Source organism: Danio rerio, chromosome 23 (assembly GCF_049306965.1).
Source record: "Danio rerio strain Tuebingen ecotype United States chromosome 23, GRCz12tu, whole genome shotgun sequence".
Taxonomy (NCBI): domain Eukaryota; kingdom Metazoa; phylum Chordata; class Actinopteri; order Cypriniformes; family Danionidae; genus Danio; species Danio rerio.
Genome location: NC_133198.1, coordinates 30,653,515 through 30,671,494, shown reverse-complemented (window position 1 = coordinate 30,671,494; position 17,980 = coordinate 30,653,515). Strand labels below are relative to the sequence as shown.

The following is a 17,980-nucleotide window of genomic DNA, read 5'->3' as shown; positions in this document are numbered from 1 at the left end:
AGTGTGAATGAGTGTGTATGGATGTTTCCCAGAGATGGGATGCAGCTGGAAAGGCATATGCTGCATAAGTTGGCGGTTCATTCCACTATGGCGAACCCTGATTAATAAAGGGACTTAGCCGAAAAGAAAATGAAAAAAATATGTTTTACGTTGTGCAGTGAAGAGTAGAATTGCAAAAAAAAAAAAAAAAAAAAAAAACATGGTTTATGGAAATTTCTGTCGTTTCTGGATCTTGTTTTTACTAAATTCATAAAAAATTATATCTAAATTTATTTTAAAAACTATGTGAGCAAAAAAAATTAATTTTTTAAATTTTACTGAGCCCCCAATGGATGGAAACACAATGAAGAGATGTACTACTATGTTTCATCTCATTATCTGCATTACATGTTTTTTACAGTGATTAAACATCTTCAAGACAGGGATTTCTGTATGAAATGTATACTAAAATGAAAAAATCCATGGTTTATAAATACCTATGTACAGGAGTAGAGATGGAGTTGGCAGCGAAGCTGACTTAAGTTGCTCAAGCATTGTTTACTTCATGAAGTTAGTTTAATGGTGAAGAGATTGATCAAATATGCCTATTGATGGAAGGTTTGAGAAGAAATGTCATGTTCCCTTGTAAAAGTTGTAGTATTTTCAAAGTACAGTATTTTATTTTGATACATTAGTGGCTGATGTGTTTTGTAGTTTATTTTGATACATATAAGATTGAGTTATTTGGTATTTTATTTTAAAATACATTTTAATATTTTTGCCCATCCCTGAGCATATTCAGTGTCTTGACCATCAATAAAATCTTTGTGGGTCAAGAAATATACGTCCTAATGTGTGCAAAAGCCTTGCATACCAGTAAACCTCCTTTTGTTGCAAGAAAGCATTTTCCATTTCAGCCCTTGTGGCATCTTGCCATTTGAACACACTGGATAATCTACTGTGCATCACACTTGTGAGAATGGTCTGATTTGTGGAACAGATATAAGGCACCGCCACTCTTTGCAAGTCCTCCTCCATTTCTTTGTTAAAAAAGACAAACAGGACACGAAAAGGCCAAAATACAGTGTGCGCGAGTCCGTGATCCTGAAAAGTAGCGTAGTTGGACGCCAGCACGCCATCCACAAATAGGTTCCCATGTTCTGTCAAGGGAGCATAAACCCCCATCCTCTCCTCCAGAGAAACTGAGACCACTTTAGATGGCTGGATTCCTCTATCGCCACCAGTAGTAAGTATATAGTCCCCAATCCTAACATTTCTGGCAAATACAGTTTCATAGTCATGATGGTGCAGTTTGAGATTGTGAGCCGCAAAGATGAGGTGATTGGGAGTAAGTGCTATTCGTTTCTCATTTTCAGTAGTAATAATAAAGAAACTGGTTCTGCTCTCTCTGTCCAGATGAAGAAAGAGAAGTACCCGACTAAAAACAACTTCACCTGACCCAGACACAGAAAGCACCTTCTCTCCAGGCCACAAACATGACATGGGCTTTTGTACACCATCAGCCATTGTCACAAGTCCAGATGCCGAAAAGCAGCCACCTTTCTCCACGGCTACAGAGTGATCTGTAATGTAGAGGGGAATGACTTATTATCAATCAATCAATCCAATGTGTTATCATTTACTGACCCTCAGAGACCCATATGAAAAGATATACATGAGGATATATGCGCATATATGAAACCTATATGCAGTATATAAGCACATTTATGTGTATATATCCCACATATAGGCAAAATTGAGGTGCATATATGTGCATATACAGGCCATATAGATCTCCTGCATTGCTTTTTTATATCAACATATAAGTCATATGTACAAGATATGTCTTCTATAAAGTAGCTTATATCTCACTTTAGCAACTCAGACATGATGCCTAGCTCATGCTGTCTATTATCAAGGCAATAACTAAGAACTAACTAAAAAAAAGCAAAAAACGTATGTATGTGCAAACTATGGCAAATAAGTGAGAGGAGATGGAAAACTGTGATGTCCACATGTTTCCTGAAACATTTACAAGGTCAAATCTTTCTTGTATCAAGATAGTGGAAAAGAAGGAAATGTAAAATGGTGTGTCATTTTTTCTGTTTTGTCTTATTTTTGTTCTTGTACTATATTTAAAGTAAATAAAAATTGTAAATTTGAATTTTTTGGATATTAATAATTTTACTAATGTGCAGGTAAACAAATAGGTGAACATATATGCACACAAATATACATATAGGAACCTAGGTACATGTATGCATATGCATATATATATATATATATATGTACACATACATTATATGTATTTATAATATAGAAAAACGACAGATTTGTCACATATGTTAAAAACCTATTTTAAAACATATATGTTTATATAGGTTCTTTTCATGTGGGTATCATGTTGATTTTAATATGATTTATGAATCTTTTTAACCCCCAATATCCTCACAATCAAGCTTTTTTTTTATTTAGGTGAAAAAATAAGTGAATGACTTTTACCCCTTAACGCCATTTATTAATCTGATAGCACATTTAGAAATCTAGCACCTTTTACAGCTATTACATAGCTGGGAAGAGCTAAGCTATTATTTTAGATGTATACAGTGAAAATAATAAAGGCTAGAAAATATATTGTTTAAACAAGAAGATTAGAACTGTGAATTCACTGCAAGCTAACAATATCAGTGTTTCAGTATGTACCTTTAATTATGTTAATGAGGTTAAATGCTTATTAATTACATTATAAAACAGTCTGTTTCTGCATTTCTGATTGGCTGTGGTATTTTAGGTAGCATCTAGAGTTATGTGCTACACTAGCATCAGGCCACTCATGACATATCTGGTTAGGAAATGGTCTAAGGGTATAATATTCTTTTTTATATTTATTAAACTGTTCCTTTAATGGAGTGAAAAGCAGAAAGTAAAAAAGAGTGAAGCCACAGAACCACACACACCTTTTACTGTGACCATGAGCTAATGGTAGCTGAAAGGTTTGAGAATATAGCAGGATGTTAAAGAGATAGCTCAGGCAAAAATGAAGGGCTTTAAAATTTGTTTGAATTTCTTTTCTAACATAAAAGAAGTTATTGGTTGGATGTTGGTTACCGGTAGTCACTGCATTTCATATTTGGGAAAAAATACTTTGGACTTGCAGTATCTACTTTTTTTTTTTAGCATTCTTCTGAATATTTCAACATCAAACGTTTGTGTTTATGTGTTCAAACAACAAAATTGAAGAGTAATAAACAAAGACAGAATATTAATTTTTGGGTGAACTTGGGTGTGTTAAGTGAAAATATTTGAATAAGAAATCACAATGAAAAAAAGCTTACCTGCTTTGACAGAGCAGTGCACGTGATACTTGGATTCATAGTGCACCCAGTCAAATCCTGCCTCGACTGCCAGCTGTGCAAGTAGGCCGTATTTTTTTGTGTCCCGATCTGAGGTGGTGATGTCGACTGCACGGCCCTCATAATGTAGAGAACCAGGAGGGTGATGGCCATCCTCATCCCAGGCCTCTGTCACCCGCAGTCGAACCCCTGGCCACTGGTTCATTACTGCTATTGCCAGTTTATTTAAACAGTCCTTACAGCGCTGCAAATGAAACATATCATTTCACATAGGTTATCCAAAAGTGCTAAGGGGATTTTTTTTAAATAATCTCCATATACACTTAAAAATAAAGACTTTAAAAGGCTGTTTTCAAAACCAATGTCATAGATCAGGGTTGTCAGGCTTCCTTGAGGGCTGCAGCCCAGCACAGTTTAGTTCCAACCCTGCTTCAACACTCAAGCTGCGGTCACACTGGACTTTTCTCCAAATAGACTTCCATTCATTTGTACGCGAATGCATCAGACCGAAAACGCAAGCTCATGCGGCAAGTTTCACAGGTTGCTGCACTGGAAAGTTTATGCTTTGAAACGCTGACCTGCGGAATTGCATCACTTAAATGCGTGAGATCAATCGAGGACCAAAACATGACCTCTCTGGAGAGAAATTTTAAATATGGACCAATTGCTCGCTTTTTTAAATGTATACTCATCTTGTTTAATCCCGCTCCTTTTTGCAGCGCCGTACTACAGAATTTCGCAAGTTCACTATAGTGTGACCGCAGCTTCACCTGGAGGTTTAAAACAAGACTGACGGACTCAATTAGCTGAATCAGGTGTGCTTAATTAGGGTTAAAGCTAAACTGTGCAGAGCTGTGGCCCTCCAGGAACTTAGTTTGACACCTGTGCCATAAATAAACACTTTGGTAGAATTGTTTGGTTCTCCAAAGAGCCTAGCAGAGAATAATTCTTAAAAGAACCATTTTCTTGGGGTCAAGAACATTATAATAATCTAATAAACACCACAAACCACATTTTGTGCACTATTAATGTTAAAAGTTATTTTTAGAACCATTGATGCCAATAAATAACCGTTATTTTAAATGATGTGTGTCTAAACCTACTGTATGTGTCTTTTATTTTTGCGTAGAACAATATTTTGAAGACTGTCCATAAATCTCAGTAGACTCTTTTGACTTTTACGTTTTATCAGTCTGTCAGAATTCCACCTTTTTATAAATGATTTAAACCAGAGGTGAGCAAAGGCTGAAAGCATAGCAAATACCATAGCTTTTATCGGTTTCCACAATTCCATGGTAAATTTTGGAACTGCTAGACATTAGAAATTTCTTCTTCAGCTTATTCAGCAATGCAAAGGGCCATTTCCACCCTCCTTAACATCTAACAATAAGAACAAAGCTACTTTAACTCATTTCCAGCATTCTTCAGACACTTCAGCATGGTCACAGAGTACAGTCAAGGTCATTTTTCTTCACACGATGGGAACATTTTCACACAGTCTTTTGAATGACCCTGGTGAAAACCTTGAGACTTTATAATACAGCATTTAGTCTTTCTCAAAACGTTAGGTCCTTCTACACCTCACATAATGGAGAATCTGTGAAAAAAGTAGTATTATTTGTCTGTGAAACTAATATTATGTGACCCAGGGTGCTATGGAGAGGGTATGGGAAAAGGCGAGAGAGCAAGACAGGGTCGAAAAGCCGAGAAGAGCGAGAAGAAAGCAAGGACCAGTCTGAGCGAGAGGGCCATGGGATGGAATGTTTAGAAGTGTTCTTGGGAATGTGACAGCAAGAGTGAGAAATCAAGAGGGGAAGAAAACAAACCGGGGAGATTTTTCTCGCAATGCTGTTGGACAGAGGCGATTCATTGTGAAAACTACAATAGAGGCTTTTCCGATGGTGCCATTACTTCAACAGGCGAGAATTCTGCACAGGCGACCCCGCGGAGGCTTGAAAATATGCACAAAGGATAGCTTTCAGAGTTGCGCAATGAGAGGGCACATGCATACGTACACATACACCAACTCCAAGCACTTCCATTAGGGTGCTGACTTATCAGCCATATCACACTTATCAGTAATATCTCAAAACGACCTATGATACCATGACAGATTAGGCCTTGGCGAAGTCATTTAGCTGAAAATATCATCATATTCCCATGAGATTTTTATTTGACATAAAAATATATATATATATATTTAGTGTGCTCTGTTCATAATGTTATCTGTCTTACTTGCTGGATGTTTATCATGTTCAAACAAGGAAAAACACACTGACTTCTTGGCTAAGGAGGTAGAGGTGTAGTGATCATTTTAAAGCTCACCAACAAAGAAGTTGGTTAAAGATTAAAGGGAGCAGTGGAAGTCCAGACAGTCCTAATGTCACGTTTTTAACATTTGCTAGGGAACATGGCAACATGGGTAAACATTCTATCAACATCATGGGATTGTGACTGACAGAGTTGCTTTGCTTGGACTAGTTTGTTCCTATAGTTTCAGCTTGACACATGTAAACATTTCTAAAAGGCTATATATTCATATATGAATCTTTAATTTTGCAGGGCTTGTCCAGAATAGAATCATGTTCTGTCATTGATCATCATATTAATTTGATTCAGTTTTTTGACAATGAATCAGCTGAATTACAGGAATAACAAAACCCTTTTGTTTTTTTCAAGCACTGTTTAACTGTGCATGAAGTATGTCATGGATGGCTGAGGAACTTGAAAGGGCCTCTAATGCGTCTGGTTCATGCCATGATATCTTTTTCTATTTTTTGAATAAGATTTTAAACGCAATATGAAACAAAGAATCTTTAAGTGTTAATAAATTACACAGAGCTATTTCACTGTAGAAGTTCTCAAATTACTGTAATTCATATGTGGCTTTACAGCTGTGCATTTAACAAAGAGTAATATGGTGAAGTGATGTCTTACATTCAATTGGAAGAGATTAAATACATGATTTGAGGCTTAAAATGCAAGTTCCTGGAGAAATGGTCCCTCTTTATTAAATATTTTGAAGAACTCCCTGGCCTTTAGAATATATGTATTTATTTACTTGTGTTTTCTATGTTATTTCTTTGTTGTACTCTTAGAATGTTACCAAGCCCTTCATGTTAAATGATAACATTCATTCATTTTCTTTTTGGCTTAATCCCTTTATTAATCAGGGGTCGCCACAGCAGAATAAACCACCAACTAATCAAGCATATGTTTTACGCAGCGGATACCCTTCCAGCCACAAACAAACACTGGGAAATACCTATACACTCTTGAATTCACACACACACACTGTGGCCAATTTAGCTTATTTAATTCACCTATAGCACATGTCTTTGAACTGTGGGGGAGACCGAAGCACTTGTAGGAAACCCACGTGAACACGGGGAAAACATGCAAACTCCACACAGAAATGCCAACTGACCCAGCCGGAGCTTGAACCAGTCACCTTCTTGCTGTGAGGCGATTGTGCTACCCACTGCGCCAACGCGTCACCCTCAGGTGATAACGTATTGACTAAAAAATGGCATAATGTATTTCCTCACTGTTAACTTTTATATATCTTCAAGATGATAGATCTTGATGCACTTATTTTCCTTCTTTTAGGTGTTGCCAAGCCTCTCATGTTAAATGATTACATATGGACTGAACAAATATGGTACACTCTGTTTTCTCACTGTAAACTCAGAAAGTCTGGAAAGATACATATTTTATTTTTCATTTTGTCAATGCCGTGGTTGCGGTAGGGGAGGGGTAATGAATTGCTTTAAATTGTAAATGCATATAAAATATGGTTAACAGTAACCAGGCTGATAATCCATTTAGTAATTAACTGTTCTAAAGATTATGAGTGTCTAAATGTAACAGTTTAAACCTGATATATGCACAAAAATGTAAATGTTGCTTCAATCTGTACAGTAGCAACTAATTGTATATTTAAAGAACTAAATAATAATGATTAACAATTCCTTACATTTATATAGAGCTTTTCCAGACATTCAAAGCACTTTACACATTATAAACAGTATACTTTGTGTGCGTGTACAGTTGACGTCAAAATTATTAGCCCTCCTGGGAAATTTTTCTCTTCTTATAAATAGTGTTGTTTAGCAGTTCTTTTTTTTCAGTTTAATTGCTTTACCTAACTAGTTTCTAATAACTAATGTATTTTTTTTCTAGCAACTGCATACTATTTTTCTTATTCTTTTGCAAGATACTAGTATTCAGCTTTAAATATGTAACTTGGTTATTATATTAACTAGTCAAGTTGGGCAAGTTATTGGAGGACAGTGGTCTGTTCAATAGGCAATTAAAATTATATATATATATATATATATATATATATATATATATATATATAGAGAGAGAGAGAGAGAGAGAGAGAGAGAGAGAGAGAGAGTAATAATATTGACCTTAAAATAGATTTTTTAAAAGTAAAATTTACTTAACAGTTTTTAAAAACTGATTTTATTCCAAAATATAAATTAAAATTTTCCCCAGAAGAAATAAAAAAACATTATAAAAAATACTGTGAATTTTTTTCTTGCTTAGACAAATATGACATGCTGGGAAACATTTGAAAAAAGAATAAAAAATTAACAGGATAGGTAATAAATTATATTATATTTACATCCATACATATTTGTAATTTTATGCCTGTGGAGGAGTAATTTTGAATGAAGTTAGTGAAGGTTTCCACACAAAAAAAATTAAGCAGCACTTTCTCAACAATAACAATAATTAGAAATGATCATTGTGCATTAAATCAAACAATGATGATGACTTCTGAAGACTTGTTGTTCTGACGACCAAAGCAATGATGCTGAAAATTCAGTTTACAATGTTCACATGATATTGTTTACAAGTTAAGAGACACGAGCACTAAGGTGACCCATCTGCAACACGGTCGACTCTGTGAACTATTAGCCTGAACATGCAGGTTTCCTTTACCTTGGTCATGAAGCGGTCAGCATTGGAGCGTTCCTCGTCTTTGAAGTCAATGTCAGTGTTGTAGTTGCACACGAGCTCATTGAAGCGCTCCGAGCTGCGCGTGATCCTGCCCTCCGCTCTTCCGCTCGCGCCCAGGTTGTTCTCGGAGACGCCGGGCACGTATTGCTTATAGGACATCGGAGTCAACTTGCGCTGCCTGTGGCGACCGCCGTAACCGGGACCCGGGCCGCATCCGTCAACCACCAGCCATGAATAAAGACACGCAGTCAGCAGGCCAAGCCGTGCCAGCCTTAACCAAGGAGCCAACGTCATTGACGCGCGTGGAGTTTGCTAGGAGATCAGCGAGCCGCGAGTCCTGCAGCGCGAGCGTCTCTCCAAACACCCCGTGACATCTCTCTGACACAACTGACTTTTTCCATGTCCATATCACGGTGTTGAATTAAAGCGGGGAAAGATTTCGTGAATCATTGACCAAAGTGTGCTGGTTACCTGATTATTAAGCAAAACATCCAGGCAGGTGTGATGAGTGAAAATCAATACATATAATTACTACTATATTTACGTCAATCCATTCATATAGTCATGTTTCAGTACTCCAAGCAAGGATGAATTGATGGCATCCTCGTTTGTAGATACTGGGATCGCAACAGGTGCTTCATCCCATCATCCTACCCCACCTTGGACAGCTCCGCGCGAAACAGCCTCCTTTGGAATTGGATTCAGGGCGCGCGTCTCTGTTTGTCCTGCCTGACAGTCGCTTTCAAACATAATTTCATTCCTTTACTGTCTGAGAGCTCGGCCTGTTTCAACGCGTGTTTGCTCCCGCTTTTAACCGCTGCGCTCGGACCATTGAGTATTTGTGACCGGACAGAAATCACCCTCCCTTCCTGCGCGCGCTCCAGGACAGTGGCGCACACGCCTCCTGCTCGCGCGCGTTTCCAGTCATGCCACTGTGAAGTCATATTGCAGCTTTTGTATTGGAAATATAGCGGGGGATACTTTCAGTAGGTTTTTTTTTGTATTTTCGCTTGAAAAAACAGTGTTGACTAACTTTAATGGCTGTAGAAAATATTTGTTAAGAATTATAATTATAACTGAGCTTTTGTTCACGATAAAATCATACGGGATTATCTGTAAAAGGCTAAAAAAAAATACTACATTAAATAACATTCATTCATTCATTCATTTTCGGTTTAGTCCCTTTATTGATCAGGGGTCGCCACAGCGGAATGAATTACCAACTTATCCAGCATGTTTTATGCAGTGGATGCCCTTTCAGCTGCAACCCAACTCTGGGAAACACCCATACACTCTTGCATTCACACACATACACTGCAGCCAATTTAGCTTACCTAATTCACATATACTGCATGTCTTTTGACTGTGGGGGAAACTGAAACACCCGAAGGAAACCTACACTAATACAAGGAGAACATGCAAACTCCACACAGAAATGCCAAGGTCGAACCTGCAACCTTCTTGCTGTGAGGCAATTGTGCTACCCACTGTGCCACCACAATGCCCCACATTAAAAGGTTTTATATTAATAAAACAAATGCATATTATGGACTGAAATATATCAACTTTATTATTAAAATATAAACATACATGTAAATTTCCAATGTGGCTTATAGATGTTTGGATAAAAACAGCTAACTAAAGTACAGTACATTGAAGTAAAAGTCAGGCCCGTAGCCAGCTCTGGAAAGGGGTGTACTTTTTTTTCTCAAAAAGTGGACCTTTTTACAGTTTTCTATTTAATTATGGGGTTTAAATACTACATTTAGTGACATTTTAAGCATTTTTTTTTACCTGGATTGGCTTGTCAGATGGTCATCATAACCACACTGTTTGACTAAATGTATTTCCTAAAGACTTAAAATAAAGAAATTTGAAGAATAAATAATTATTAAATATTTATTAATTTAATATTTTAATAATGTAACTTATTAATAATTTAAATTACAAATGGATTAAATAATATATCATTAGGGGGGAAATAATCAAAGTTGTAAATTTAAAACTGAAGCCTATTGTCATTAAGTCTATTAGGCAAATAACAAACCAAGCAGCACATTCAACTGTCCTCAGTCAGATTTTGGTCATTTGAATATTGAACAATTAAAACATAGTAATAATAATAATAATAATAAAAACAACAAAAATCATAATAATAACAATGTAGAGCTTAATGATGTTTTTATAGCCTCTCTTGTAAAAAGTACATCTGAAGATTCATGGGTGACAACAACCTAATTAGTATTAAAATTTGGCCATTTTTTTCCAAGAAAAAGATCCAAGATTTTGAACAAGTTCCTTTTAAAATGTTTTCTTATTTCCAATACAGTAGGTCAGTGGTGAAAGATGACTTTAGATTCTGCTTGGTCTAAACGCTTTAATGGGTTATTTTCAAAATTTATGATGCTTAGCAATTAAAATAGGACAAATAACTTATGTATGAGACAAATTCTGGACCTTTGTCAGTGGTGGGTAAATCTTTCGAACCACCTGAACCACCCAAACCCCCCTGGCTATGGGCCTGCACATAGTATTTAAAAACTTTTTCCTTATTATTTTTTACAATTTAGAGGGTTTTTTTTTTAAGCTGGTTAAACTATATGAATTGTAAAACAACAATCAGACAAAGCCTTAAGCGGCAGTCTCTCTCTCCTAGAAGTGCAAAAAAGCTCCCATTTACCCTCAACCCATCCGCTTGTGGTGTCTTTACATGCAGGTGAGGGTCACTGACATGAATCTGGGCTTCACTGACAGTTTCCTGCTGAGAGATAACACAGTCATTCCCAACATTTCTATGACTCATTAATTTCTCTCTTTGTTTTTCTCCTGAAACAGAAGACAGTGGCTGACACATGCTGTGCCCTGAGCCAAGAGGACCTCTGGGCTGTTAACACCCATGTTTTATCAGCTCCATGCTTTTAAACCACCCCAGAACAATGGCTCAAAATTAGAAGACAATACAAATATCTCAAGTCAATATATGGCAATGCGAGCGAGAGGAAGAAAAATAAAGAGCAGTAAAATATTAAAATGATTTCTGCTGACATGTGATATGCATACAGACATTTGGCAGTATAGACGATTAATTCACACACACATAAAACAAATATTAAGACTTTTAGGAAATGTATTAGTCCTTCAGATTAAGAGTTATATTTTATTTGCTAGATATTGTTTCTTTATTTGATTATCAGGTTTAAATTAAACTGACATCACAAATGTTTTCATACTACTGAACAAAACTATTAACCCCTTCGGACAATGGACATAGACAATGAACATCACATGTCGTTTTTATGTGTGTGTGTTCTGTGGCTCCTGAGCATTTCATCTAATTTAAAGCCTGCAGTCTATGAGAGTGGACGATTGTCATTCAATCAAATGGCAGTAAGGCTCAGCAGCATGGCATCACTTCATTCCAGACACAGACGTACAACAATCATGTATGTTGTTTTTTTTTTTTTGTATTTTATTTTGGGATAATGTTCAGGAAGTACAACTGTTCTGACCTGATGTTCATTAAATCGACAGAAAATACATATACTTAAAGAGTGCTGAATTTGAATTATTATAATTTGGTCTCATTTGTAGAGCCTCGAGAACTGAACATACTTTTACATGTTTTAGAAACTTGGAACATAATTCAGGTCTGAAGGTGTTTGGTGTCGTTTAGTTTGTGCAAAGTGTCTGGAACTTTTTAAACTTATAAATTACATTTTGAAATTACTTATTCAAACTTAGTCGAAAACAACTATAAAGCAACATCCGTTTGTGTCAAATGACAACTTTAAAATAATTATACATAAATATATAATAAGTAGAATAAAATAATTATATAAAGATTATATTTCTGTATTTATATTCATTCATTTATTTTCTTTTTGGCTTAGTCCCTTTATTAATCTGGGGTCACCATAGCGAAATGAACCACCAACTTATCCAGCATGTTTTAGGCAGCGGATGCCCTGCAGCTGCAACCAATCACTGGGGAAACATCCATACATAATCATTAACACACATACAGTACGGACAATTTAGCTTACCCAATTTACCAATAGCGCATGTCTTTAGACTTGTGGGGGAAACCAGAGCACCCAGAGGAAACCCATGTGAACACGGTGAATATGCAAACGCCACAGAGAAACGCCAGCAGACTCAGCCAAGGCTTGAACCAGCAACCTTCTGGCTATGAGGTGATCATCCTACCCACTGCGCCACCATGCACCCCTATTTATGTGTGTGTGTATATTTTTTATTTACTTACCTATCAAATGATGTTTAACAGAACTAGTAAATTTTCACAGTATGTCTGATAATATTTTTTCTTCTAGAGAAAGTCTTATTTGTTTTATTTCAGCTATAATAAAAGCAGTTTTAATTTTTTTTAATAAACAATTTAAGGTCAAAATTATGAGCCCCTTTAAGCTATATGTTTTGATATTCTACAGAAAAAAACATTGTTATACAATAACTTGGCTAACTAACCTAGTTAAGCCTTTAATTGTCACTTTAAGCTGTATAGAAGTGTCTTGAAAAATATCTTGTCAAATATAATTTACTGTCATCATGGCAAAGATAAAATAAATCACTATTAGAAATGAGTTATACTGGGAAAAGGAATATATGTTTTTTATTATTATTGTCTCTTTTTCTTTTCATTAAACAATTATTTTTATTTGGTCATTTAAAATTCATATATTAACTGAAATTTTTCTTAAGTCTGATATGTTGTGCATATTAATGAAGCATTTTTGCAGAAGTAGATAAATGCTGGTCCAAAATTAAATTCAGCTCTGCAGAAACTTCCTGTCAGAAGAAAGGTGTTAAAACTGAACACAGAAAGTCTTATGCTTTTAATGTTGTGCAGAGAATTCGTAGAAAAAGAATATGTATGGATGTGTGCAGTCAACGGAGGACTGGACAATGATTGACAAATGGCGAATTTCACTAAAGTCCTCCTGTTAATATCAGCTGCCTATATAAGTTGAAGTCAGGAAATGAAAACGGTGGCACACCTCCTCGATGTAACTCTTGCATTGCATTGAGGATACCAGAATTCTGTGAACTGAATTATTCATTTGTATCCAATAAACTGCCAATATCTAAAACCTTGAAGAAAAACCTCCCCTGACCTTTTTATTGAACATGCATGCAATTGATTGAATATTCCAACAGTTATTAAAAATATTATCTGTAAAAATATGTTGAAAAAAATCTCTATTAAACAGAAAATGGGGGTGGTGGTGTGGTAGGGGAAATAAACAGGGGGGTTAATAATTCAGGGGGGCTAATCTGACTTCAACTCTCTATATACAAATATATAAAAATCAAAAAAAGTTTTGTACAGTTTTATGTTTTTATGTATGTGTGTGTGTATTACATATACTTAATAAATATCTAAAATATAAACACAAATATTATGTGATTTGATTTGATTGAAATGCTATTACAATGCTGCATAAATAAAATAATAAATAAATAAATATACAAATAAATAAATTAATTAATTAATAAATTTATGTAAAAATCCACAATTTCCTGCATAAATAAATAAATAAATAATTAATAGTGCATGCAGGCAAATAATTTTAAAAAATTCACAAAGGAAATAAGAAAATGCTAAACAAATTTTATTTTAATAAACTTTCAGTTTGGCATTTTCTTATTTAGTGTAATTTATTTAATTGTTTGTCTGCCCACACTATTAAATATTTAAATATTTATTCATGTGGGAATTTGTGGATTTTTTTAACATATGTTTATTTGCATATTTATTTATTAAGTGTTTTATTTATGCAAGAATTTATGGATATATTTACTCGTTTATTTTTATATTTGCGTATTTATTTATTTATTTATTGTTTTTGCAGGTTTCTTCCTCCATAAGTTTCAACACAATAACTCATCTATGGTAACATAAGTGTGTTATATAATACATACATTGATTTATTGTCCAGGACAAATCTTGCTTTATTGATCACAATTAATTTTGCCCAGCACTCAAATTAATATATAATGGCGTTACACTTTAAACTAATATTTTTACATAATTTACATTAAAAAAAACTTTTTAACGTTTCAGTTTATTTTTGCATCAATCTCAGACATAAAACGTGTATATAGTATTTTGTATTTAGGTAGTCTAGTTTTGCACAATTTTAAACAACTTCAATGAAAATCGTCCAATTAAAGATCTAATAAAGCGCATGAAAATATTTTCTAGAAGTTAGAAGATTATGAAGAAAAATATAAATATTTAAAAAATATATATTATGGAAAGTTACAAACATTCAAATTTTTAAAGATAAAATCATATAATTTTTTTGTAAATGTATTAAACATTGCATATACTTTAACACAAAAGCATATCCTATTTATTATACAGGGTGATTAGAATACCACAACTGTGAAAATCTGTATTTAATCAAAGAAACAGTATGAAACCTTAGGTAATTAATCAATGTGAAGATTACGTAAAGTTTTTTCCAGTAGAAAACAAGTTCATAGTTGTTCAATATGACCCCCTCCAGACACTCGAGGTACATAAACGTGAAAATTGTTGTATTCTTTTAGAATCACACTGTGCTATAGCCAAAATACCTATAAAGTAAGCCTCAGTTCCTACAACACTTCAGAACAAATCAAAGATCCATCCTGGTCATGCAGTAGATGTTTTTGTATGTACTTCCAAAATGCTGACAAAAGGATCTGTAGTTCAATCACACATCCCAGACACCACAAACAACAGCATACGTGAGGAAAACTTTAATCACGAACACAAACGCTTTCAAGAGCACAATCAGCGATACTGACGTTCTGTTGAGCGGAAATAGAGAAAATAGCTCCCATTAAACATTAAAGGGGCGGAGAAGACAACGAAAATAAACACAAGAGTTTGAAAATGGAAACGGTGTGATTGTTATTAGTATTTCTGCATCCCTCCACCCGCTCGCCTCGTAAGTGACCTCACTCCTCAACTTCAGGATGGGAGTATATAGAGCAGTGAATGGCTGAGTTTCCTGAGCAGCCACAGCACAGAAAATCAGATCTTTCCTGCCCTCATTTTCCCCTTTACTGACCAATCGGGACTACACCTGGCCTTATAATAGTGAAGTGCCGTTGAGCTCATGCTACTTTACTTGGCCTCAGCAAAATTAGATGCTGCGTCATTCGCAAAGCCCTCTGATTCCAAAACTGCCTTGAATAGTCAGCTGATCTTCAGGGGTGATGGTGTTCAATCAATCATGTCAGATGTTACAGAGAAGCGCGTTTATGTAACTCAGGCTTAGATTTAGCAGGAAAACGCTGACTAGATGCACATTTCCTGAGACAAAAAAAAAGCTGACACCCATTATGACCCACCACCATCGGTCAATTCTATCGTCCCTCACCCTGTTATCAGTGCAGGAAAGAGGCAGGGTGGACTGTCCTAGGCTGAAAGCACATGATTTCTGGATTCAGCGCCAATGTACAGCTTCATAGGCTGCCCCTTACCTTAAATAACATGCTTATCAAAGTCCAGAGCAATGTGACAGGGGATCATGGATAAACAGGATGATCAGTGAGCATGGATATTTTGCGGCCTAGTTTGGGTGTCACGTCATGCACCGTCTATATATTCATTGCTTTTGTAAGAGATTGAGATTTGCCTACATAGTAATTGGTGCAATTCTAGAACCTTTACAGAACAATAGAAGATCAGGGTGGAACTTCCTGAAGCAAAACAAACAGGTTAGAGGTCAAGAGACGAGAATATATTACAGATAATGTACTGTACCTGCTATCACGCTGACCAGATTTAGAAACATGTTTGTACAGCAAGCGCTCGAGCAGGAAGACACAAGATACCCTGCAAAGGCAGCTTTCATTTGTAAGATTAACAGTGCATTGTGGGATTGAAAAGGTGTACTCAATGACATCCACTAGCACTGCATCCCAGTGCAAATATTACCCATCAAAAATATGAGTAAATACTATTCAGAAATTGGTCTATTTGGTCAATTTGAAGAGCATATTGAAGTAGTCTAATGGCTAATAAAGTGTTTTCATGACATACACTGGCCAAAAATGCCACTGAATTGAACCAAACTCCCAAATTTGGCTGCTTATTGCTGCTGTTAATGAAGTTACTGTCATGTTTTGGGCTGATCTAATTGGTCAGACTGGGAAAAAGATTAGAGCACTACACAGGCAAAAGTTATAACAAAGCAGAAAGAGCTGAGGAACAAAAGTAGCTTGTGGTTGAACAAACTGAACGAGGATGTCAAGGGTAAGTATCTTAAAAACATTCATGTTTATTCTTATCATTTCTGGTCAAGTGAGTGAAATATTAGGATAAAACCCTAATGATAACTGTTCTTACATTGTAAAAACAAAAAAGAAAGGTAACTCAAACCGTTTAAGGAAACCGACTGCAAAAAACTATTTAAGTTCAAAAACTAATCCTGTGTACTGTGAACTTAATCCATTTGAGTAATTGAAGAATTTGCACAGCAAAACCCAAAAAATGAAGTGAACTCAAACCAACTGAGTATTGTAAAGCCCAATAAGTTAAGGCAACTCAAACCGTTTGAGGAAACCGATTGCTACGAACAATTTGAGTAAAAAAAACTAATCCTAATGAGTACTGTGAACTTACTCCATTTAAGTTGAAGTAATGAGGTACTTAATAAACTCATTACCTTCAACACTGAGTACAAAACTCTTTTCAAATGTCTAGAATTAACTTTCAGTCAATTTTGAATTAACTACACTCATTTCATTATATTGACTGTTGGATTTTACAGTGTACATATTTTTTCCACCAATTAAATTCAATGTGTCAACATATTTCACGCTTTCCTTTTTACAAAGTGCAATAGGATTTAAACCATGTTTCTTTCAGTGGTTTAAACAGCGTAAATAGACAGAACACATATTGATTAATACATGACTGTGCTTCCATATTTGTTGTTTACATCAGCGTTTCACCATTATGACTATGCATATATGAGTAACTGATCAAAAACTGACCAACTGTAAAACTATTTGTTCTGAGTTGTTTTTGTAGCCAGAGCCAAAATGTTGATGTAATTGGCAAACTGTCTAAAGCAACTGGTAAAAAAAGTTTCAAAATGTAAGTAATTTTGTATTTTCAACATCTGAACAAAGCTTTGCAAAATAGCCTACTGAAGCTTTGGGTATCATTTGTGTACTGTGAAAGAGTCATTATAATTGTCAACATGCATTATAATTAGCATTAACTTACCAAAGTGCTGTTACAACTAGTGTTTTCACATCTCTCAGTTTATAATAGTATGGAGACCAAGCTCAATATGGGACTTACTGAAACAGTGGTTCCGACAAGTGGTCACGTGGTTTAAAAGCGATTAGAGTGTTTTTATTAACTACATTATTATTCTTAACTATTGAGCGTTTGTATTTACTTGCATAAGAAATTATTCATTTAAAAAAATATATTATATAATGAAGTATTCTGAGGTGTGTGAGAGACCCTTGAGTGTGTGAAAGGAGTGTGTCGTGAGTGTGTGAGGTGGGTGTGGATGTGCCTTTGCAGGCGGGCAGCGCGGCCCATTATCAGTTGATTAGGAAGTCTTTTCCGGCCGTGAGTTTTTTATTTTCCACAAGGAATAATATCTTCTAATGCACTTTGGCGCACACTTCAAACAACCGACAGG

General features: G+C 35.4%; 1 protein-coding gene across 1 annotated transcript; it reads right to left on the bottom strand.

Moving 5' to 3' along the window:
- Positions 1-634: 634 nt before the first annotated feature.
- dhh (desert hedgehog signaling molecule) lies at positions 635-9,160 on the bottom strand. The gene is made up of 3 exons (NM_001030115.2): positions 8,286-9,160; positions 3,315-3,576; positions 635-1,562 (listed from the first exon to the last, which is right to left on the bottom strand). Exons 1-3 carry the CDS (start codon positions 8,595-8,597, stop codon positions 793-795), a joined length of 1,344 nt encoding a protein of 447 aa, NP_001025286.2. The 5' UTR covers positions 8,598-9,160; the 3' UTR covers positions 635-792.
- Positions 9,161-17,980: the final 8,820 nt, after the last annotated feature.